This window comes from Zootermopsis nevadensis, unplaced genomic scaffold, assembly GCF_977971745.1.
Source record: "Zootermopsis nevadensis isolate Lab colony 2312 unplaced genomic scaffold, Znev_1.0 Znev_ptg000068l, whole genome shotgun sequence".
In the NCBI taxonomy this organism is placed as follows: Eukaryota; Metazoa; Arthropoda; class Insecta; order Blattodea; family Termopsidae; genus Zootermopsis; species Zootermopsis nevadensis.
In genome coordinates, this window is record NW_028259199.1 from 3,415,878 (window position 1) to 3,442,028 (window position 26,151).

The window sequence follows — 26,151 nt, forward strand, 5'->3', positions numbered from 1 at the left end:
GCTAACAGTTTTCTGAACTAATAAAGAAATTCCCTGTCTGTTTTCCTTTTTCTTTAAAATTTCTGTTTCTAGTCACCAATCATTTATAAGGGTCCGAGAAAATAAGAATGTCACTAAGGTTTATAAATCGCCAACACCACTCAGTCTCCTTTGGGTGGAACGTGGCACAACGTGTCGGAAGAAATGTCATTCCACAGTAATTCTCTTTACCAGTGTACCACCACATAAATCCTAAAAACACATGAAAATTGTCATGCGCTGTTTTGTTGGCAATGCATAGAAAAATGTTTACGACGTTATTGATAAATTCATTTCAATAAATGTAATAAAGCTACGTTAGCACGACGATTGCCTTCTATCTCTGAACATTGGTAACCTAACGTAGACTGCGCTGTAATGTAATCCAGAAGATCGCGTTCCATATTCTTATGACATCCAAAATCTCAGATATCAAATTGGAAATACTTTTTTTTCAATCTCACATTGAAATGTTGTCCGAAAGAAAACAGCGTTTCGTGAGGACTTTTCTTAATCATTTAAACTGTAATAGTAAGAGAGACTTCGAGTTATTTCGTTCCTCGAAACGAATATGATATTACACAAACAGTCGTCGTCGTTTTTTAAAAATAAATTCTTAAATTCTGTTTATATCTTGTAAAAAAAATTATATGACGTTAATATCTCAAATGATTCTTCTGTTGAGGCCAATCCGTTGGTGGTGGAACTGAATCCAGAGCAGGCTGCTGCTTCTGTAGAAACTTATTCAGTACCTGGACACAGCTTCAAAACGTCCACTAGAGACATTAAATTTTTCTCAAAGGTACTTAATAATCGTATAAAAGATACTTGTACCTACAAATTATTAATATTTTCAATAGCTAAGATTATATAGTATCTAACGAGAGGATTCGACTACACAGCGAAACAGTTCTCTTTCACAGCGGCAGACATTGGTTTCTAATAGCCTTAAATGTCCCAGTTCCAGGGTTACACAAAGTTTTAGCAAGAAAATTCAGCCAGCTGATGGTAAATGACTGGCACAGTGGATTTTAATATGAAGAATATTTTTAGGAAAATCAATTGTATGTCTATAACAATGTTTTGCTCTTTGCATTGATATTAATCGTGGATATCACATTCGGTACGTGCCCTAACTAATCCGCGTAAGTCATGAGGTTCTGTACTGCCTTGTTTCTATAATGTTACGGTAAAAAGTGTCTTCTCAGTTATTTGTTTCGTAGCGTAAATGGTGTGGTTATTGTGAATTACGTACGACGTGGGAGGAGGCAGTCATCTGTCTTTAATATTTTGAAATTCGGGGCTGAAATTGAAATGCAGGATTTATTAACCATGAAGCACCGCGCTACAGTGTCCAGTCAATGTCGTACTCTAACGCATGCAGCGAGGTTACTAAACAAAGAGGTAGTAAAGATTTGACGGAGAATATTAGAATCTATTCCGGGCTATAAAGTTTAATTAAAATTATCATTTTATGTGCGTATCGTTATATACTCGTGCATGTGACTTTTATATATCCATTTAATTAAATATCTGACATAAATGTATGTCAGCAAAACTGATATCTGATATGATTAATTCAATTTCAGTTGAAAAATAAAATTTATGTAACTAAATGTTTTTCATTCTGTTCATTATCTTGGTAACTGTACATCATTTGTATGTGTAATTTAAATATAAATTTATATTTTAAAACTTGTCCCGTCTAATCACAATAAATTCTTATTAAATATTAAAATATTACAATAATTAACATTCAAAATATATCAAATGATGTTCTTTATCGAAATATTCGATTTACATTAGACCATCATTTTTTCCACGACATGTTTCAGTTCCTAAAGGAACTATCTTCAGGTGAATATAATTATATAAAGATTCAAATTAATAATAACTTAAATACAATTTCTATATATTATTTTAGCGTACATTTATATCAGATTTTTATTTTAGCGTACATTTGTATCACATATCAAACGATGTCTGATAAAAATGTACGCTAAAATAATATATAGAAATTGTATTTAAGTTATTATTAATTTGAATCTTTATATAATTATATTCACCTGAAGACTGTTCTTTTAGGAACTGAAACATGTCGTGAAAAAATGATGGTCTAATGTAAATCGAATATTTCGATAAAGAACATCATTTGATATATTTTAAATATTTTAATATTTAATAAGAATTTATTGTGATTAGACGGACAAGATTTAATATATAATAAATAAAATGTTAAGAAAGGAGGTCTCAGATGAGCTGAGATTTGTTTTATTATTCTAGTTTTGGTCCCTGTTAAAAAAATGACTTTAAAACAGAAATTTTAATTTTGTTTCAGTGTGTATAATAACAGTAATTAGTGAATATCTTAATATAGATTGTAATTTTGTATATGACCTCAGGAATTTGAATGGTTGTAATCTAAAAGTGAATAGTTTCGTGTGAATTTAAGTCTTTGAAAGATTTTGTCATAGTTATAATTATTACGTTTATTTAACAGCTTTATTCTCGTGACTCATATCAATGTAGATGAGTGAATGCCCTCCGAACATTCAAAATCCGTGGCTTTGAAACCGGAGCGCTTCCGTCATCCTGGGTCGTTAGACCACCCTGGGCATGCCACTCGCACTGCTAGGCCACCTCCAAGCCTTGAACTTCTTGAGCTTTCCCACTAGGTTTGACACCCCTGGGGTTTTAGCATGAAATATTTCCCCAGACCTTGTATAGCAGACTTTATCCAATGATCTTGGCCCATACAGGGTTGCCACCAGTATTCAGTTTGTTGTTATCTGTCGCAGATTTCAGCTTAGAACGTGCTGCCATCTATCTGTGTCCTCACAAACCACACGTTCTTCTGTACGATAACTCGAGAATGGCTAATAGTAATTTGTCTTCGGGGGTTGGGCCTTTGGGGTCCATTCTGATCCCAGGATTAGTCGAACTGGTCCCTCCGATCTCTTCAGTGGTCAACATTTTTATGGGTGTTCTCCTTAACTCCCTCACAGATTTTGTGATCATTTATTGAACAATTCTTTTTTACCCAGATCGCTGGTGAAGAACACTCCCGAATTTATTCGAACCTCGACGTCGACATCCTTCAACAACACGGCAGAAGATTTGGGACGTACTATACAGAATCTGCATGATGTAAGTTATAATTGATTAATTTTTTCATAAAAATTATTGATCGTCTTTGATATGTAATATTTGGTATGTCTGGGACCGTTTCGGGGCGCCCACTTGAAAACGTCTACGTGGTTTCAACCTCTCACATAATAATTGCTTACAGAATTTTGTATATAGGAATATATTTATAAGTTCAAAATCAAAATCTTTTTTTGTACTTAAAAAATATTTGTTTTATTATAGTTCTGGGTGATACAATTTTGAGTAAAAAAATTTTTCAGTTCCCTTAAATCTTTCATTTCTGTATAATTTTGATTCTTATAATTTGTTATATTTTTCCCTTTTCGTAGGAATGACACGCCTTATCATTTATTTCTATTTATAAGAATATTTTGTCCCCTTCTCCCCATCCATAGGTTATTTTTTTTTAAAAAATCTCAACAGTTAACCTACACAGTGACGTAAACTATGATCTTAGTAAGAAATTAATCTCTTAGAGTAATCGCAAAATGTGAAATGTTTAAATACGACGAAAACACTGGATCAGTTTACGAGCGCTGTAAAATTAAAATAGTTTGGCCGATAAATTGTTTTCCCCTGTTTTCATACCTTATTTTGCGTAAAGGGTGATTTTCTGAACTCCGTTAGTCATCGTTTCGAATGTTTTCATAACCGCTTGGAACTACGACTCATTAGAAATAAAATTGTACACAGGGAGCATTTTTATCATTGGTTTATTAAATCATTTGCAGTAATTTACAATCTCAGGGCTTAAATTCCATTTTCGCTGTAGTTCTCCAGGGACAACAAATGCTATGTGAAAATATAAAAATTCTTATTTGGAACACTTCATTTAAACTAAAAAATTTATGTATTCTGTGAATGACCTAACGTCTATGGAAGTCTCAAGTAGGAGGTCGACGCTGTATTAGGGCAGAACAACACATTTGATATAATCATTCTAGTTCAGAGATTAGTATTTCTAAAATCGTATGTGCAGTCCGGAATTTTAAAAAAAAAAAAATTAAGACGGTTCGAATGAAGTTTCGTAATTGTGGCCCTAAGTATTCTATAAGACCATTATCTCTGTATGAAAATTTATATCATTCTATGGGCATGAATAATCTTTGTCGGATAGTTTTAGACACGCTGATATCTGGAATATAATTCCTGGGCTGCTAAGATTTAAGGAAGTACGTCAAGTTTTCCAGTGTGAATGTCCCATTCTACGTTGCGTCTACTTTAAATAGTAACAAGTTGATTGAGGTATTATATCTGCTATTTCAGATGTAGTTCCTTTCTCTCGTCAGTAATCCATATCATAATGCATAAGCTTTCGTTTGAACTTTCTGTACATTGCCTCTCGCTCTCCTGCGTTCATTTTGATTACGTTATTTCTCGTTTACTTTAAATCTAATATTTTTACAGATGTCTGCAGTAATTATTATATCCAGCATCAAAATAATGAGATTGGTACCTAATCTAACCTCAGGCTTGAATGATCGCTGCGTATGTTAGTCACATAGGTTCTAGCGGAAGCCAGAAAGGAGTTTGTGATTGCAGTTGTGTTCTGTATTAATAACCACTTGTTAACTAATGCTTAAACCACGCACACCCTCTATATTCAGTACATTTTATAAATGTTTATGGATTTCGTATGGCTTTTCAATAAATGTCGTAATTTCTATACGTACGTGTCGGTGGGTTGGTAAGAAATGGTTATCGTGGCCACAGACCTCCAAATGACTGATAATCCTTGCTCTGATATATTCTTTGTCATTACACTTGATGTTATATTAAATTAAATGAACTTCATTATTCAGTTATAAGATAATATATCAACAGTAGAATACATCAGGATGTGTAACGATAGCGTATTAAAACATTACATTCAGTTTCAGATACACCCATACTCCTTATATAATTATGAATTAAATTCTTAGACATTATACAATTGGTATACAATATATATATATATATATATATATATATATATATAGTATAGAATTTCAGCTGAAGTTTGAGGTTAGGGAAGACCGACAGTTTTTTGTGAAATATACTCACCAAAAATAATATTTTTACATAACCACTTTACTGTTCTGTGCACCGTTCAAAAGAAATGGGATATCGGTAATATTACTACATTTTTATAAGCGAAAGCATTCATATTTTTTTTTGTGGAATATTTTAATTAAAAAAGCCGTAGTTATATTATAGGTGTTATACCAGATGAATATATTAATATGTACATTTTATTATCAGACTTATAACAAAAATGTCCCAAAAAAAAATCTTTTTTTTTTATTTTGTTTGCAGACAGACACTCGATAGACGTAAGATATCAGTCCAAGTAGATTTCAATCGGTGAAATACGTGTTTAGGATCGTGGACTTTTAGAATATTTTATGCCTGTTGCAATGAGATTTTAAACTCGCTACATCTAGTTTAAATCTCAAGATATGAAATATAATTTTCACACAAATGTTCATAGATTCTATATATATATATATATATATATATATATATATATATATATATATATATATATATATATATATGTGTGTGTGTGTGAAGGGAAGATGTTATTATAATGTTACTTTTACGTGATGTATTTTCATTGCAGCTCATTATGGTACCCGTTATGAATATATTACTCTAAATAGTATTAAAAATATATTAAAATTGGCCGTCAATCACAATATAAGATAATTAAAAGATTAAAATATCATTTTACGTTCCGTATCGAGTACTCGATTTACATGTGGAACATTTACGACATGTTTCGGCTATCATATAGCCGTCATCAGGTGTTAAGTTATAAACTTTTTAACTGAATTACTGATTTTTAATGATTTTTAGTTTTCATTTTAAATCGAGTACTCGATACGGAACGTAAAATGATATTTTAATCTTTTAATTATCTTATATTGTGATTGACGGCCAATTTTAATATATTTTTAGTACTATTTAAATAAATCACAATATGACGCACCTACAATATCTTATATTACTCTAGTTTATTGGAATGTTTACAGCTTAATTTGTGACAGCATTTACTAACATGAATATAGGTTTGATTATGATAAGATAATAAATATTTATACGAGATCTGAGGTTCTCATGACAGTTGCCTTCTGGGTTGTAATGCTTTGTAGTCTTGTTGGTGATAACCAATATTTAACAGGAATTAACTGCCTCCATAGTCAGGGTTTGGTGTATCACCTCCATTTGTAAGCAATACATTCCTCTCGAACACGGATAATCTTCTTCAAGGCCTCGTGGCATCACCACCCACAAGACTACAATGGACATGCATTTCTGTGGTTTCAAATTGATTATTTTTATTCTCTGAATTAAAGAATATTCTGTAATGTTGCACTACAACACGCGCGTCTCAGAGGAGGCTGTGATACAAAGCATTTAAAATTGGCATTTTTACTTGTAACTGACAAGGCATTTGTGGTCGTTGTGGATTAGATCCTTATTGCAGAGACATAGAAGCAGGGAATTGAATTTAACGATGGCCACATCGGTTCAAAGTTCTGTCTGACGACAGGTCCATATGAACAGGATCCTTCCATCCTTTTCTCGGACTGGGACCTGTTCATATACGTTCTTGGCAGATGATCCAGAAGTGGTTTGCCATTGCCTTCATCTGTGTGTGAATGGAGTAATTGTTGGGATGCCACGGAGGAAAACTCCGTGTTGCCTAGACCACGGCCTTGCCCAACACAAGTTATAAATTCGGGCACCCGAGACCCCCAGGATTACAAGGCCAGCGTTCTGACCGCTAGACCACCGCGGCTATAATTGTAGGTTACGGAAAACAATGTCTCCACTTTTTTTAGAGCAATTCATAAGAATCTTCTTCCTCTATGTATATATTTTATTGATTCTGTAGAAGATAAATAGTGCATAAGAGAGAGTGATGTGTCCCTCGGCTGTCACAAATTAAGCACTAATTGCTTTGTACTGAGAACTGAAAGTGTAACAAAATTACCTTTGACTTTGCGTGCGTGCGTGAGTCTGTCCTCTATTCTAACATTCATGCTCTATAACGTCTTGCATTAACAGTAATATATATTGTAAGGCAGACAATTTTATTAAGGCCATTTTAAGATGGCTTCGAATCTAAGGTGTTAATGTTTACGTGCACGTGAAATATACAAGCGATGCTGGTATCTCTGGAAAAATATTCTCCAGTTTACACACAGATTAGGTTTTCTATTTGCATTTTGAGTCGTGCTAATACTGTGTCATATTTAACGTGTCTGCTCCATAGACGGACAATTTTTGTCTCAGAGTATCGAAAACTAGTAAAATTTGTTAAAGAATTGCAGTTCAGTATTTTCGTAATGGTGTATTAGTCAGGAGAAAGTTTAAGGATAGGTGGAAGATTTCAAAGAGGGAATATTGTCCTTTCTGGATGGTCGTAGACTCCAACACGTGTTGAATTTAAGAAGTAGATAAAGAGAGGAGCAGTGCGAAGGTGGCTTAATGCCGCAAAAGTATTGAGAGCAAATTAGGAAATTTTTTGGGGGGGCTTTTGAAAACAAATGTATTGAACGATAGGGTTATTAATTTCAAAATTGTTAAGCATTTTTCCTCTTTCTGAATTGTCCTCATTCCAGTGAATGGAACCGTCCATAATAGATGGATGCTTGAGAGAATCGTTAACAGATTTTAGTTAAATAGTATTAAAAATATATATTAAATTTAGCCGTCAATCACAATATAATATAATTAAAAGATTAAAATATCATTTTACGTTCCCTATCGAGTACTCGATTTACATGTGGAACATACACGACATGTTTCGGCTATATATAGCCATCATCAGGTGTTATGTATTTAAACTTTTCACTGAATTTCTGATTTTTTACTGATTTTTAATGATTTTTAGTCTTCATTTTTCTATGATGTTCTTGTCCTTTATATTGTTTCTTCATTCGTTGTAAAAATCATTAAAAATCAGTAAAAAATCAGAAATTCAGTGAAAAGTTTATAACATAACACCAGAAGATGGCTATATATAGCCGAAACATGTCGTGTATGTTCCACATGTTAATCGAGTACTCGATAGGGAACATAAAATGATATTTTAATCTTTTAATTATATTATATTGTGATCGACGGCTAATTTTAATATATATTTTTAATACTATTTAAATAAATCACAATATGACGCACCTACAATATCTTAGATTTTAGTTAGTATTTATGTGAGTCACTTGATATCAGCTTTATGAATCTCACTCTCATATTACGTACCACTGAAAGTTTGTTTACATATGTAAGATAATAATTTGAAGATTTTAACAGTAATATTCACTAATATTTTAAACTCATTTTACATTTTTGTTCTTAGGCTTCGAGCGATCAACATTTTCATTCGAACGTGTCACGAACTGTGGTTGCGAGACGAGAATGTGGTTCCGGAAGTCATGATCGAGGATCTCACAGTGAGTATCATGGATGTGCTTTATTACATAATAAAGTTTAGAAATGAGTTTCTTTCTAAACAAATAAAACAATAATTTCTTATATTCACCGTGCATGAGCATTTGAGGTGGATGTCCACATAAACATTTATACGTGAAGATATATAATTGTAATAAAAGTAGCTATAATGTTTGTAGTAAGTCGATAATATCATATTGAATGGTAATTACTGTATGCATTAGGAATCATTATTTATTAAGAACTTTTCAGTATAGGTGTGAAATGTACGGTACCATTTTCAATCCTCGCTACGTGCTTCTTGCCTTCCCCATCGAGGCAGCGTCACTCTTGCCTGTTACGAAAACTTGGGTTAAATCAGCAGTTACCATCGTTATCATCACAGGCCTTGACTGCCCCGATCAACAATTTACACAAGGAATAAGACTGGAAAGATTGCACTCTCTGGACTACGCACAAATCTGAGTTTGTTCTCTATGCCGTGCGCTGCACAATATCTCCTGAAGTGTATACGAGAAATACAAAAGCAACATTAAAAAGGGTAAGGAAACGAAATTCTAAGTTACATTAATGCACAATGTTCTAGAAATAACTAGAGTTCCCGCTTTTATTAGAATACTTCGAAACTATAATTAGGTTAGGTTGGGTTAGTTCAGTTTAGGTTAGTTCAGTTTAGGTTGGGTTAGGTTAGGTTAGTTTAGGTTAGGTTAGGTTATGTTAGGTTAGTTAGGTTAGGTTAGTTCAGTATAGGTTAGGTTAGTTGGGTTGGGTTAGATTAGGTTACGTTAGGTTAGTTCAGTATAGGTTAGGTTAAGTTTAGGTTAGGTTAGTTAGGTTGGGTTAGGTTAGTTTAGGTTAGGTTAGTTAGGTTGGGTTAGGTTAGTTAGGTCAGTTCAGTATAGGTTAGGTTAAGTTAGGTTAGTTAGGTTAGGTTGGGTTATGTTACGTTAGGTTAAGTTAGTTTAGGTTAAGTTAGGTTAGGTTAGTTAGGTTGGGTTGGGTTAGGTTAGTTCAGTATAGGTTAGGTTGGGTTGGGTTAGTTTAGGTTAGGTTAAGTTAGTTTAGGTTAAGTTAGGTTAGTTTAGGTTAGGTTAAGTTAGGTTAGGTTAGTTAGGGTGTTAGGTAGTGTTATGTTGTGTTAGGTTAGGTTAAGTTAGGTTAGGTTAGTTAGGTTGGGTTGGGTTAGGTTAGTTCAGTATAGGTTAGGTTGGGTTGGGTTAGTTTAGGTTAGGTTAAGTTAGTTTAGGTTAGTTAGGTTAGTTCAGTATAGGTTAGGTTGGGTTAGTTTAGGTTAGGTTAGTTTAGGTTAGGTTAGTTTAGGTTAGGTTAGTTTAGGTTAGGTTAGGTTAGGTTAGTTTAGGTTAGGTTAAGTTAGTTTAGGTTAGGTTAGTTAGGGTGTTAGGTTGGGTTAGGTTAGTTCAGTTCAGTTTAGGTTAGGTTAAGTTAGTTTAGGTTAGGTTACGTTAAGTTGAGTTGGGTTAGGTTGGGTTACGTTAGGTTAGGTTAAGTTAGTTTAGGTTAGGTTAAGTTAGGTTAGGTTAGTTCAGTATAGGTTGGGTTGGGTTAGTTTAGGTTAGGTTAGGTTAAGTTAGGTTAGGTTAGGTTAGTTAGGTTGGGTTAAGTTAGGTTACGTTAGGTTAGTTCAGTATAGGTTGGGTTGGGTTAGTTTAGGTTAGGTTAGTTTAGGTTAAGTTAAGTTAGGTTAGTTAGGGTGTTAGGTAGTGTTATGTTGTGTTAGGTTAGGTTACGTTACGTTAGGTTAGGTTAGGTTCAGTTTAGGTTAGTGGAACTGATAACTGCCATGTCGCTGTTAGTGGAGATCCTGATAACGTTTCACTGAACAGTAGCTGAGGTCGGCAGCTGAATTACCAGTAACCAGTTTCCTGCTGTTATTTAAATAACAGGAACTGGTAACTGACATTAACAGTTATATCAGTAGCCATTTACATTTCACTGGTTAGTAGCTGCACTTTCCAATAACTAGTTATTTGCAGCAACTGTTTGAATTAGTGGAACTGATAACTGCCATGTCGCTGTTAGTGGAGATCCCGATCACATTTCACTGTACAGTAGCTGAGGTCGGCAGCTGAATTACCAGTAACCAGTTTCCTGCTGTTATTAAAAAAAACAGGAACTGGTAACTGACATTAACAGTTATATCAGTAGCTATTTACATTTCACTGGTTAGTAGCTGCACTTTCCAATAACTGTTATTTGCAGCAACTGTTTGAATTAGTGGAACTGATAACTGCCATGTCGCTGTTAGTGGAGATCCCGATCACATTTCACTGTACAGTAGCTGAGGTCGGCAGCTGAATTACCAGTAACCAGTTTCCTGTTGTTATTTAAATAACAGGAACTGGTAACTGACATTAACAGTTATATCAGTAGCCATTTACATTTCACTGGTTAGTAGCTGCACTTTCCAATAACTGGTTATTTGCAGCAACTGTTTGAATTAGTGGAACTGGTATCTGCCATGTAGCTGTTAATGGAGGTCCCGATCACTTTTCACTGAACAGTAGCTGAGGTCGGCAGCTGAATTACCGGTAACCAGTTTCCTGCTGTTATTTAAATAACAGAAACTGGTAACTGACATTAACAGTTATATCAGTAGCCATTTACATTTCACTGGTTAGTAGCTGCACTTTCCAATAACTGGTTATTTGCAGCAACTGTTTGAATTAGTGGAACTGATAACTGCCATGTCGCTGTTAGTGGAGATCCCGATCACATTTCACTGTACAGTAGCTGAGGTCGGCAGCTGAATTACCAGTAACCAGTTTCCTGCTGTTATTAAAAAAAACAGGAACTGGTAACTGGCATTAACAGTTATATCAGTAGCTATTTACATTTCACTGGTTAGTAGCTGCACTTTCCAATAACTGTTATTTGCAGCAACTGTTTGAATTAGTGGAACTGATAACTGCCATGTCGCTGTTAGTGGAGATCCCGATCACATTTCACTGTACAGTAGCTGAGGTCGGCAGCTGAATTACCAGTAACCAGTTTCCTGTTGTTATTTAAATAACAGGAACTGGTAACTGACGTTAACAGTTATATCAGTAGCCATTTACATTTCACTGGTTAGTAGCTGCACTTTCCAATAACTGGTTATTTGCAGCAACTGTTTGAATTAGTGGAACTGATAACTGCCATGTCGCTGTTAGTGGAGATCCTGATAACGTTTCACTGTACAGTAGCTGAGGTCGGCAGCTGAATTACCAGTAACCAGTTTCCTGCCGTTATTTAAATAACAGGAACTGGTAACTGACATTAACAGTTATATCAGTAGCTATTTACATTTCACTGGTTAGTAGCTGCACTTTCCAATAACTGTTATTTGCAGCAACTGTTTGAATTAGTGGAACTGATAACTGCCATGTCGCTGTTAGTGGAGATCCCGATCACATTTCACTGTACAGTAGCTGAGGTCGGCAGCTGAATTACCAGTAACCAGTTTCCTGTTGTTATTTAAATAACAGGAACTGGTAACTGACATTAACAGTTATATCAGTAGCCATTTACATTTCACTGGTTAGTAGCTGCACTTTCCAATAACTGTTATTTGCAGCAACTGTTTGAATTAGTGGAACTGATAACTGCCATGTCGCTGTTAGTGGAGATCCCAATCACATTTCACTGTACAGTAGCTGAGGTCGGCAGTTGAATTACCAGTAACCAGTTTCCTGTTGTTATTTAAATAACAGGAACTGGTAACTGACATTAACAGTTATATCAGTAGCCATTTACATTTCACTGGTTAGTAGCTGCACTTTCCAATAACTGGTTATTTGCAGCAACTGTTTGAATTAGTGGAACTGATAACTGCCATGTCGCTGTTAGTGGAGATCCCGATCACATTTCACTGTACATTAGCTGAGGTCGGCAGCTGAATTACCAGTAACCAGTTTCCTGCTCTTATTAAAAAAAACAGGAACTGGTAACTGACATTAACAGTTATATCACTAGCTATTTACATTTCACTGGTTAGTAGCTGCACTTTCCAATAACTTATTTGCAGCAACTGTTTGAATTAGTGGAACTGATAACTGCCATGTCGCTGTTAGTGGAGATCCCGATCACATTTCACTGTACAGTAGCTGAGGTCGGCAGCTGAATTACCAGTAACCAGTTTCCTGTTGTTATTTAAATAACAGGAACTGGTAACTGACATTAACAGTTATATCAGTAGCCATTTACATTTCACTGGTAAGTAGCTGCACTTTCCAATAACTGGTTATTTGCAGCAACTGTTTGAATTAGTGGAACTGGTATCTGCCATGTAGCTGTTAATGGAGGTCCCGATCACTTTTCACTGAACAGTAGCTGAGGTCGGCAGCTGAATTACCGGTAACCAGTTTCCTGCTGTTATTTAAATAACAGGAACTGGTAACTGACATTAACAGTTATATCAGTAGCCATTTACATTTCACTGGTTAGTAGCTGCACTTTCCAATAACTGGTTATTTGCAGCAACTGTTTGAATTAGTGGAACTGATAACTGCCATGTCGCTGTTAGTGGAGATCCTGATAACGTTTCACTGAACAGTAGCTGAGGTCGGCAGCTGAATTACCAGTAACCAGTTTCCTGCCGTTATTTAAATAACAGGAACTGGTAACTGACATTAACAGTTATATCAGTAGCCATTTACATTTCACTGGTTAGTAGCTGCACTTTCCAATAACTGGTTATTTGCAGCAACTGTTTGAATTAGTGGAACTGATAACTGCCATGTCGCTGTTAGTGGAGATCCCGATCACATTTCACTGTACAGTAGCTGAGGTCGGCAGCTGAATTACCAGTAACCAGTTTCCTGCTGTTATTTAAATAACAGGAACTGGTAACTGACATTAACAGTTATATCAGTAGCCATTTACATTTCACTGGTTAGTAGCTGCACTTTCCAATAACTGTTATTTGCAGCAACTGTTTGAATTAGTGGAACTGATAACTGCCATGTCGCTGTTAGTGGAGATCCCAATCACATTTCACTGTACAGTAGCTGAGGTCGGCAGCTGAATTACCTGTAACCAGTTTCCTGTTGTTATTTAAATAACAGGAACTGGTAACTGACATTAACAGTTATATCAGTAGCCATTTACATTTCACTGGTTAGTAGCTGCACTTTCCAATAACTGGTTATTTGCAGCAACTGTTTGAATTAGTGGAACTGGTATCTGCCATGTAGCTGTTAATGGAGGTCCCGATCACTTTTCACTGAACAGTAGCTGAGGTCGGCAGCTGAATTACCGGTAACCAGTTTCCTGCTGTTATTTAAATAACAGGAACTGGTAACTGACATTAACAGTTATATCAGTAGCCATTTACATTTCACTGGTTAGTAGCTGCACTTTCCAATAACTGGTTATTTGCAGCAACTGTTTGAATTAGTGGAACTGATAACTGCCATGTCGCTGTTAGTGGAGATCCTGATAACGTTTCACTGAACAGTAGCTGAGGTCGGCAGCTGAATTACCAGTAACCAGTTTCCTGCTGTTATTTAAATAACAGGAACTGGTAACTGACATTAACAGTTATATCAGTAGCCATTTACATTTCACTGGTTAGTAGCTGCACTTTCCAATAACTGGTTATTTGCAGCAACTGTTTGAATTAGTGGAACTGATAACTGCCATGTCGCTGTTAGTGGAGATCCTGATAACGTTTCACTGAACAGTAGCTGAGGTCGGCAGCTGAATTACCAGTAACCAGTTTCCTGCTGTTATTTAAATAACAGGAACTGGTAACTGACATTAACAGTTATATCAGTAGCTATTTACATTTCACTGGTTAGTAGCTGCACTTTCCAATAACTGTTATTTGCAGCAACTGTTTGAATTAGTGGAACTGATAACTGCCATGTCGCTGTTAGTGGAGATCCCGATCACATTTCACTGTACAGTAGCTGAGGTCGGCAGCTGAATTACCAGTAACCAGTTTCCTGCTGTTATTTAAATAACAGGAACTGGTAACTGACAATAACAGTTATATCAGTAGCCATTTACATTTCAATGGTTAGTAGCTGCATCACGTCCTTTAACAGGCAACCTGACGGATAATTAAATGTGAGACATTCTGTTCACTCCTGGGTTATGTTCTCTCTCGCTTTGTATTTGTACGTATGTATTCGTCAAGAACGTTAAAGTAGCTGTTATTTCTGTGCATTTATTTTGGGGATGGGGAGGCTTGAACTAGTTATGATGTTTGGTATTTTCTTTGAAGTATTAACTGGATTCTTAAATATCTACAAATCTACTTCATGTTTCAGAGGGTTCGCTGAAAACTCACTATGGTCAATTTGTTAACATTATTTTCCATGAATCGCAAGATCGTGGCCTACCCGTCATCATTTCGCTGTCCTAAGTCCCTTCGGTCCTGCCAAAGTTGGTCTACTTACATTTCGAAACTCCTTGCATGAGTGATCGGCCTTGAGTGGGACTCGAACCCACGATCGCAGCAGTCAGGCGCACGAGGTATATTATACAATAATTTTCGTAAAGTGTTAAAATTACAGATGGTGGTCCTCTGCTTTGTTAGGTCGTGTACATGTTTCTTAATTTTCAGCCCAGAGTTGTTGGAACACGTGTTAAGGTAAACTGCTCTTCGCACATGAATCACGAAGGCAGCTGACCGGAAGGGGGCGGGGTGAAATCGCTTCGCCATTTTGCTTGGGGCCATCTGTCTCCAGCGTTGCCATGTTGAGAAGGAGCGTGTACTGTAATGACGTAAATACGTCCATACTGAAGGGTGATTCGGCAAATCAGCGTTTGTATGATCCAGCGCCGAGACACATTTAAACTTTCATTCCTCAGGAATGGTAAGATTAAGGGTGATGTAACTTATATGTAAAATGATCAGTAAATAAGGACCTTTAAGAATCTGTAATGCATTTTGTTGTAATTATAATTGTTTATACATTTATTGTAAATTTAATGAACCAACGCGTACAATTTTCGATGTATCTGCCGCGTTAAGCGCCCGCCTCTCGAAAACCGTAAGAGATGGATCTGGACATATTGCGTACGAAATACGTATTACGTCATGAGCTTTCCAAATCTGTTTTCAGATTTTACATGTCTCGAATGGTTTATGTTCTACAAACATTTGTTTATACGAACAAAGGCGCATCGCACTTCACGCTACTTCTGCGTCTGTGAAGTGACGTGTTTTCTTCGCGGTAACAGTCGTGTGCCACCCCCAAGCAACAACTTAAGTGCTGCAGCTGCGGAGGCAACCACACTGCGAACTATAGAGGTTGCAGTAAGTGGAAGGAAGCCAAGACGGCCGCTGCACAGCGTGCGAAAGGGGATCGCGGCCGAAAGGACGACGTCTCCACGCGCCTGCCAGCGCCCAAATCGGCGCTAGCTAAGCCTTCCCTCGAGCAGGAGAACTTGGGCCCTGGGTGGAACCACGTGGTCCGTGGTGGCCGCGTCGTCAAGGCTGCGGCTATGAAGAACCCCGCCCCAACGCCAACTGGAGCCATTGTACAGACTGAGCGGCAGACTATCCCCAAGGGCGGCCGTGCCAAGCCCGCTCGTCCTGTGGCGCCGGTGGCAAATCCCACAGCACCTGCTCTCAAGAAGACTGACCCCACCCCACCCAAGGGTCAATCACCGCTCCAGGACATCTCAGAAATCCTGGAAACCCTCTCACCACGGGTCTGCATTGAGTTGACACGACGTCTCCTCGCCGCGATCCATTCACTCCCCCCCGGGGGGTCTCGTCCGCGAGCCCTCCTCAAAACCGTTCTCCTCTTCATGGCCGACAATGACTGCACGGCCTAGAGGACACGGTAGCAAGGCCTTGCGGCTGGCTTACTGGAACGCCGACGGTGTCCGCGACAGGAAGCTGGAGCTGGAGCAGTTCCTCGGTGACTACGGAGTCGATGTTTGCCTCCTGAACGAGACGCACCTCACGTCGGGTCGGGCCTTGAGGTTCGCGAACTACGTTTGCCACCGTACGGACCGCCCGACGCTAGGGGGTGGCACAGCGATCCTTGTCCGCAGGGGCATTGATCATTACCCTGTGCCGGTATCGGGTCTACAACAACTAGAAGCAACCGCCATTCACCTGGTACTGGCAACCAGGAAAGTCAAGCTAGTGGCGGCATACCTCGCACCCACCCGGCCATGGATAGAGTCGGACCTGACCGAGTGCTTGAGCGGGGGTTTCCCGGTCCTCTTGGCTGGTGACCTCAACGCGAAACACACGGACTGGAATTCTAGCCTTATCTCTACTAGGGGCTCGCTCCTGCGTGATTACGCCAACAGAAATTCCTGCTTCATCTACGGGCCGGATTCTCCAACCACGGCTCCCTACACACACAACGCCACACCTGACGTCCTTGATATTGTCCTCATCAAGGACTTCGTCCTACCGGTGCACCTGACTGTCTGCCCCGCACTCAGCTCAGATCACCTGCCCGTCCTCGTCGACACCACGTGCCGATCGTCCTTTCAAAACCTGCCTGATCGCCCGGACTTCGCGAGAATGGACTGGGCTGCATTCCAGGCTTGCCTCGAAAGCAGACTACCGGGGAACCCCGTGGTAAACGACGAGGAAGAAATTGACAAGTGCGTCGAGGAGCTGACCAGTGCTATCCTGGAAGCCACAGCAGCGTCCGCTCCCAAGCTTCGACCCCGCATTGACAGGCGACCGCTTCTACCCGCTAGTATTCGAGATGAAATACGCCTGAAGAACCGGCTGAGGAGGCGATGGCAGGTCACAAGAGACCCCGCTCTTAAGACCCAGGTCAATCGACTCCAGAGGTCGGTGACCTATCGTCTCAACGAGTGGCGGAACGAACAGTGGAGCGACACGCTCGAATCCTTGGACTGCGAGGACCAGTCGCTTTGGAAAATGACCAAGCGTGTGATGCGAGTCCCCACTCCGTCGCCCCCCTTCTTAGTGATGGGAGGACTGGCTCTCTCGAACCCCGAGAAGGCAGAAGCCCTAGCCGACAGCCTTGAGGTCCAGTTCCAGCCGGTAGACTACCCGTCGGACCTGACTACAATTGACATGGTTAACGAGGCGATGCGAGCATACGAGTATGCCCCTGTAAATGAACCAAAATTAACCAGTCCATCGGAGGTCGCCCAGGCCATCAAGGGACTCAAGCTTGGCAAGGCTCCGGGCCCCAACGGTATACCGAACAGGGTCCTGAAACATCTCCCACGACGCGCGGTAACCTTTCTCACGAAAGTGTTCAACGCGGTCCTTCGCAGGCAACACTTCCCCTCGGCATGGAAACACGCTCGAGTGGTGTCCATACTGAAGCCGGGGAAGGACCCCACGCTACCTTCTTCCTATAGACCCATCAGTCTTCTCGACACGGTCGGCAAACTCTGCGAGAAAATCCTACTAACGAGGGTCCTACACGAGGTCAGTGAACGCGGGCTGCTGCGCGACGAGCAGTTTGGGTTTCGACCCAGACACAGCACATCGTTACAGCTGGCTCGCCTCGTCGAAAGGGTCAACAGAAACCTTGATGAGAAGCGGCTAACCGGCGCGGTTTTCCTGGACGTGGCCAAAGCCTTCGACACAGTCTGGGTCCAAGGCCTCCTATACAAACTGACCGTCCTCAACTTCCCGTCGTACTTGGTAAAAACCATCTCTTCCTACCTCGCTGACCGGACATTCCAGACATCCTTCCAGTCGGCCATGTCCACACGTCGTACCATGCGGGCTGGAGTTGTGCAGGGCGGAATTCTCTCCCCTGTGCTCTTCAGTCTGTATGTCAACGACATACCCACACCGTCCCGCCACGTCGAGTTAGCACAATACGCGGACGACACGGCTCTAGTAGTCACGTCCCGTAGCCCAACGCTTCTCGTCAGGTATCTGGAGACCTACCTCAGTAGACTTGAGCTCTGGCTCAGGGCCTGGAGGATTGCTATCAACGTCTCGAAGAGCACCGCGGTTCTCTTCATTTCCGCGAGAAGACACATCCAACAGCCCCGAGCAGTGCAGTTCCTCGGACAGCCGATCCAATGGGTCAAAACAGCACAGTATCTGGGGGTCACCCTTGACGCCGGGCTTACTTGGTCGGCGCACGTCAACCAAGTGGGAAAGAAGGCAGCGCAACGATTAGGTGTGCTAGGCCCGCTTATCAATAGGAGAAGTGGCCTGTCAATCAGGAACGGTGTACTACTCTATAAGCAGCTCATCCGTCCCATAATGGATTACGCATGCCCGATCTGGAGGTCAGCTGCCCACAGCCACGTCCAGAAGCTGCAAGTTCTGCAATCCAAGTGTCTTCGAATTGTTACTAACGCGCCCTGGTACGTTAGTAACAGGCAAATACATGAGGATCTGGGGGTCCCTTTCTTTGCCGACCACATCAGAGCACTAACTGAGAGGTTTGACTCGAGGTTAGCTGGTGTGGGGAACCCCTTAGTTCGGCAACTCGGAAGACACTCGTGCCGAATGAGGGCTGCCAGAGTTCACCCAAGGGCAACCGAGGGCGACTGATGTTCAGCAGGCCAGCCGAAGCCATCCCCAAAAGACGGCCAAGTCAGCACAACGAGTGGTTAGACTACTCGGCTACCCTGACTGAGGTTTTTCGTGCTTTCCTCAGTTGTAAGGCGAATGCCAGGGTATAACTTAATAGGGGCACGGCCCGCCACCCTTCCCCCCGATCATGGAGGCCATCAGCTGAAGTGATCTTCCCCCCATGCCGCAGAGGCCTTCAGCCGAAACGGCCCCTCCCTCTCTGGGTTCATACCCCAGAGACCCAACCAACCAAATTCCTTCGACAACTTGCCTGACAGGATAACCTCCCATCAGCAGCAACAAATCCCAGTTTGAATGGTCGAGGCTCCCGCCACGACGAAACCCCGTTAGCGTTAGCAAAATTTCCGTTCTTATATTACGACCGTTTACCATTTCCAGCAATGCGTCTTGTGCGCAGGAATGGTTTCACCTAGGTAGGGACGATGCTTGCGCTTGCGCAGGCCTCTGCCCTCAGTTAGCTTCTTTGGTTGGTTGGTTGGTCTATCAACACAGGCTGCAGCGAGCAAGCCTCCGAATTCTGTAACAGGCAGATCTTCGCCGGTTCCGGACAGACCAGTCTCTCCCGCTCTCTCTGTAGTAGCGCAGGACGTCACACCTGCCGAATCATCTCTCGGCCCAAAATCTAGGCCCTCAGGCCCCAAGACCAAAGCAACTAAGGGGAACAACACAGAACCACTCAGGCAGGGAAAAGAAGAACACACGAGCCAGAGAGAGACACACACATCTCATGAACGCACCCAACAATACCCACACCCTCCCGCGGGTCTGAGACTCGGAAATCCTCACACCCAGCAGCAGACAAGAGAATTTGTCGAAATTGTTCGGACTTTCAATCCGAACTTCTCTTTCCAGTACCTTCTATCTTCCATCTCAGGAATGCTTTTACAATTCATGCAGCACCCTTATGAGAGCGCCCTCCCAATAATCTTTAATAACTTCCTAGCCACCCTCCTCGGTCTTCCTAATCATGGGTAGGTCCCTCAGCCACACTGACATCCTGTTCTGGAACGCCAGAGGCGTCAAGACTAAAAAATCAGAACTATTAGATTATTTGGAAACCAATAACATCCCCATAGCTCTAATTAATGAAACTCATTTACAATCTGCAACAAAATTTAAGTGCCCAAACTACACGACATTCCGGTCTGACAGGCTAAATCAGAGGGGTGGCGGAACGGCCATTCTAATTCGCCAGGGCTTCAAGCATTCGGAGATTCCCCTTCCCCCCCTCCAACACATGGAAGCGACAGCTATCCAAGTTAACATCAATAGGGAAACAATAGTACTAATCTCTATTTACAACCCCCCGGGCAAAATTATAGAGAGTGACCTGGACCATCTTTTGGAAACCGGAAACAAAGTAATTCTAGCAGGCGATTTCAACGCCAAGCATTTAACCTGGAACGCTCGGCAGAACAATGCAGCGGGGCAGACACTTCTCAAACATTACTATAAAAGTAATTACGTAATCTCGGCTCCATCCCACCCCACACACTTTCCAGATTGTAATCCTGGTGAAGCCGATATACTTGATTTTGCCATAATCAGTAACGTGCTTTCCAGCCACTCAATACGCACACAAGGCAGTCTTTCGACATCCGACCACAACCCAGTTCTTCTTAGAATACGTGGTCCACTAGAACCAGACGAATTAAAACATACATTCGTCTACAGCGAAGCCAATTGGAATCTTTTTCAAAATTACATTTCTGAAAACCTAAACACACAGTGCGTAGATGGGAACTGCTGTAGCAGTGAGATTGATACAGCTATTGACCACCTTACAGACGTTCTGAATAAGGCCACGCACCACTCTATTCCGCTCAGACGGAGAACTTTCAGGTCAATGCAAATTGCAGCAGCCACTCGACTTCTCATCCAAGAAAGAAACAAACTGAGAAATCAGTGGCAAAGAACCCACGACATAAGGCTTCGTCCCCTCATCAACGCCTTGAAACACAAAATTGACTCGGCCATTAAAGATCAAATTTCGAACACCTGGCAGCAAACACTCCAAGGCCTCGACACTACCAACACTAAAGACACGTGGAGGATAACAAAAAGCCTCACAAACACGGACACAAAAATCCCACCCCTGAAACACAATGGCAACGTTGCAATTACCAACCAAGACAAAGTGAATATTTTTGCTGATACTTTAGAAGAAATATTCCAAACGAACCCAAACGTAGACACCAACTTCACCGTTAGCACAGAGCAGGTAGTTACCGACTTCCTGATGCAACCTCCGCAGGCCTCCGTAAGGCTTACAAACCATTGCGAGGTCGAATGGATTATCCGCCACCTTAAACCCCGCAAGGCTCCTGGCCCTGATGGGATTCAGAACATAGTACTAAAACACCTGCCACGGCCTGTTTTCAGATTTATTGCAAAAATATTTAACAAGTCATTAGCTTCAAATTATTTTCCTACCCAGTGGAAAAACGCTAAAGTTATCATGCTCCCAAAACCAAAAAAGGACCATTCCTCCCCGTTAAATTATAGGCCAATAAGTTTATTAAATTCCCTAGGCAAAGTTTTTGAGAAAATCATCTTAAAAAGAATTAATTTTCAACTTAAGGAGCTCCACATTATCAGAAATGACCAGTATGGTTTTAAACGTGGACATTCCACAACGCACACACTATTAAGAAATATAGAGAGAATCACTCACGGATTTAACAATAAGAAAGCTACAGTGGCATTGTTCCTGGACATAGAACGAGCATTTGATAAAGTTTGGATCACGGGGCTAATAGCAAAACTCATTAAAGTCAAAATTCCGCCTCACCTAATCCACGTAATTCACAGTTACCTCCAGAACCGTTCATTTTCTGTTTCACATGGGAGCTCTCACTCAAGCTGCCGCCCCATCAGGGCCGGCGTTCCCCAGGGTAGCCTACTCGGGCCAACACTTTTTAACATCTACATAAATGACATCCCATCCATTGAGAATGACTCCAACGTTTCCATCTCAATCTATGCAGATGACACAAATATCAGTGCTCGCTCAGGAAAATTAGACATAGCGATAACGAAACTAAACAGAGCAATAGGCCTTCTGGAACCCTGGTTTCGGAGATGGAGAATTCAGATCAACATTGACAAGTGCACCACAACCGTGTTTTCAAAACGTTTACGCGACTATCGCTGCACTGTTCCCACCGTAAAATTTTTTAATAAAACCGTAGCTTTTACCTCCGAAACCAAATATCTGGGTGTCATTCTAGATTCCAAATTGACGTACAAGGCCCACATATCATCCATTCTCCGTACAGCCAACTTCAGACTGAGGCAACTATTTCCTTTACTCAATAAATCCTCCAGAATGGATGTAAATTTATCGTTAATGATCTATAAATCACTCCTCCGGTCCATACTGACGTATGCCTCCCCCGCCTGGGGCTACGCTGCTAACACTCATTTACAAAAACTTCAGACATTTCAGAACAAAGTCCTCAGAATAATAACCAAATTGCCAAGGGTTACTCCAATTAGTACCCTACACGAACAGACCGGAATGCCGTTGATCAAGAATTACATTAAAGGATTAGCGAATAGGCTATACTTGAAATCGGCCACCAGCTACAACAGTCAAATTCAAGAGCTAGGACAGTACGATCCCAGCATTGACAAATACCTCCGCCCCCGAGCCCTTCTTGCGAGGTGACCCAACCCGCGAAATCCTCCAATCCTTTTGCTCAATAAACGGTCAGAGGATTGCCTCTGTAGTACATTGTTCTGTAACATTAGCCCAACAGCACACCTTAAAATTCCTTCACCTCCTGCATAAACGCAGCTAAACCTCGGCTTTTCTTTTGTAGCCCCCACTACAGTGCACCACCAGCCCGTTATAGGTACCCCGGAGAGTCCAGTCCATAGGCGGTCACATCGACCACTCCCCTACGCTGGACCGACCGCGAACCAACGGACACAAGACGACCACGGCAAGAAAATGGAAAAATGATTTATGGAATATGGATTGAAACTTTTGTAATTGGATAAGCAACGAGCCAAGTTGGTCGTTTCTTATCCAAAACATATCTTTGTAAAAATGAAAAGAAGAAAAAAAAATGTATCAGTTTTTAATAAAGGAAGCGCACGGACAGAGGCTACCGTTAGGGCTCGCGATTTTAAATACCGGACTGCTGGCTAGAAGTCAGCAGCACGCATCCGGAAGATCCTGCGACCGGCCAACTCGACCAAGGTTTTCCGTGGTTTTCCTCGGTACTAGAGCAAATGCTGAGTTGGTACCCAAACTCCACGTTGCTCTGCATGCCTCCCATGCAGCCCTCTCAGAGTAATATCAAAATTCCGCTCTATAGTAGCCCCCCCCAAAAAAATTAACGTAAATTATTCCTAACGCCACCCCCAAGGCCAATATCAAAATTCAAAATTAACGCAAAGACCCGAATCAACTCCCCCCTACCCTATTTCTTACCCCATCCTGTCTCCTAAATCCCTTGTCCACACTAAACTTATTCATACCAGAAGGACGAGCGGGCACTGCCTGGGAACCTTCGTAGCCCACAACCAACTTTATACCCCTCCCCCATTTATTGCAGTAGTGCCTATCGCTACTCCCCCCACTTTCTCTCTTCTCTCTCTCTCTCTCTTCGGCTTCAAAGGGACAAGACTCGGTTCTACAATATTTAAACTTATTTTTTACGCGCAGTGTCGAAAGAAACTCGGATCTTGACACTTGTTTCTGGTTTCGAAAATTAACAAATTCCGTCACGTCTGTTTGTATGTAGCGGAGGGAAGACTGGTGTGATATATATAGGCGGCTTAGTCGTCGGGCGCCATTGATCACTACAGTCACGTACATTGTTTAGGGGTGGTAAGGAAGGGATGCCTATATTGCAGGAGATGTAGTTCTTTCTTATGCATGAGTCTGGTTGTGGAATGCGGTCTTTGGCTGACTCGAGCTCTGCACGGAACTGACTATGTATGACAGGCAGTAAGACCACCGAAACGTTAGAAAACATTTACCAGACTACACAGCGCAAGAACCGAGAAAATATAAATCTTCATACACGCCGTTGTGAAGATCTCAAATATCGCCCTGAAGATGGAAGAAAGTATGACCACCGAAACATTAGTAAATACCTACTAGACTACACAGCTCAACATCCCAGAAGACAGAAATCTTCAAACTCACCGCTGTGAAAACTTCAAATATCGCCCTGAAGATGGAAGAAAGTATGACCACCGAAACTTTAGTAAATACCTACCAGACTACACAGCTGAACATCACAAAAGACAGAAATCTTCAAACTCAACGCTGTGAAAATCTCAAATATCGCCCTGAAGATGGAAGAAAGTATGACCACCGAAACATTAGTAAATACCTACCAGACTACACAGCTGAACATCCCAAAAAACAGAAATCTTCATACTCACCGCTGTGAAGATCTCAAATATCGGCCTGAAGATGGATGCAGTAATACCACCGAACTTTACTTTTATACCCTTTAAATGGAATGGTAACTATACGTACCACCTACTCCAACAATCGGTAACACTTGTCTTTATGGGTTTTGTGTGGTTCTCGCCGTAATCAGCGGTCAATTTCTTAAACAGCGTTAGCCAGTTGATCTCTGTAATGGTGAAGTGAAGTGTTTTCTTCGCGGTAAGGACTGGATTCTTAAATATCATTCAAGGATTCACTCGCTAACAGCATTCTGACATTTTCAGTGCATCATTGTATTCTTCAAGATTATTATAATTTTCCTTCAACTGTTTAATGTGCCTGAGTTCAGCGTTATTCAGGGACAGGTGGTCATGGTAGGGGGAGGGGCTGTGCCCCTGTCACTAGCACGTTCTCAACTCATATTTCGTAAATGTTGTTTATCTCCGCATATGCGCTACGTTCATTTTATCCGACTTGATGATCAGCTTAATAATATTTGACGTAAATAAATTACGCAGCTCCTAATTATGATATCGGTCCTTCTGTCAGTGCAAGAGACCAAGTTTTACACCCACACATAAGCGTGTGATTAAACAGAAGAGTAAAATCATGGACGGGAATTGTACCCAGATCGACGTGTTTGAAGTACGGGGCTCTGTACACTGAACAGATTATTTGCTGAACTTAGTAGGTCCATAAACTTTCTGGAACACGTTTTGAATCGACTGACTTTGAGGCGAGGAAACGTTACGATAAATCATTGCTGTGTCACGAGCAGTTAATGTTATCTAACATGCGTTAAAGATTTGCGTGCAATTGTGCAATATGAGACAGGTAAGTTACAACTTACATTTTCAGTTTCTTCTCCGTCTCCTACCCCGTTCCGAGTACGAACTCCTTTCATTCCGACTTGGGCCTTAAACGAGTGGATTTGCTACGACTTGAGAGGTTTTACATGTACATAGTAGCCTTATGAGCCGGGATAGCTCAGTCAGTATAGTGACTAGCTACGGGCTGGAAGACGGGTTCGATCACCGACGGGAGCGGAGGATTTTTCCTCTAGCCTCTGGGGCCCACCCAGCCTCCTCTACAATGGGTACCGGGGTCCTTTCCCGGGGCGTGATGCTGACCACTCACCCCCATCTAGTGCCGAGGTCAAGGAAGAGAGGAGCTATACCTCCACTCACCCCTCAAGCGCCTACATGGCGTATAGTGGGTCAAACTTTACTTACTTTTACATAGTAGCCTTGGATGAGTGAACAGTCTATTGTTTCCACAAAGCAGCATATATAACACCTGCGTATTATATACATACTAGAGCAGGGCGCTCCTTTCGGAGCTCCTAGGGGGGGTTGGTCAAGTTTGTAAAACGCAACCAACCTTGGTTTGTCCCGAAGGGGAGTTAGTTTAGTGTCCCATTCAAGTGTATTAACCCCTGAGTAAGAAACTAAACTAACCCCCCCGAATGGGGGGTTTAAACACTTGACCAACCCCCCGAAGTGGGTTGGTTGCGTTGGTTGAGTAAGACACTAAACTAACCCCCGTGTATAAACAAATATAAGGTGACATTTTTGATGACGTCATTTTTTGACGACAACAATGGCTAATCCTTTTGGAG

The 26,151-nt window shown here is 41.1% G+C and overlaps 1 protein-coding gene across 14 annotated transcripts in view; it reads left to right on the forward strand.

Moving 5' to 3' along the window:
• Positions 1-25,826, forward strand: part of LOC147871075 (uncharacterized) — a 47,487-nt gene extending 21,661 nt beyond the window's left edge. For 5 of the 14 annotated variants that reach the window (XR_015532838.1, XR_015532842.1, XR_015532843.1 and 2 more), the window contains 4 exons: positions 3,063-3,165; positions 8,513-8,606; positions 8,862-9,145; positions 14,877-15,081. Coding sequence is in view for 2 of the 14 variants with exons in the window: in XM_087341343.1 (XP_087197469.1) it covers positions 3,063-3,165; positions 8,513-8,606; positions 22,945-23,087 (340 nt within the window). In the remaining 12 variants the exon portion in view is untranslated. Of the gene's footprint in view, positions 1-3,062; positions 3,166-8,512; positions 8,607-8,856; positions 9,146-14,876; positions 15,082-15,172; positions 15,426-22,944 lie in introns of those variants that run through there. The other 9 variants (XR_015532846.1, XR_015532841.1, XR_015532848.1 and 6 more) reach the window with 9 other exon arrangements.
• Positions 25,827-26,151: the final 325 nt, after the last annotated feature.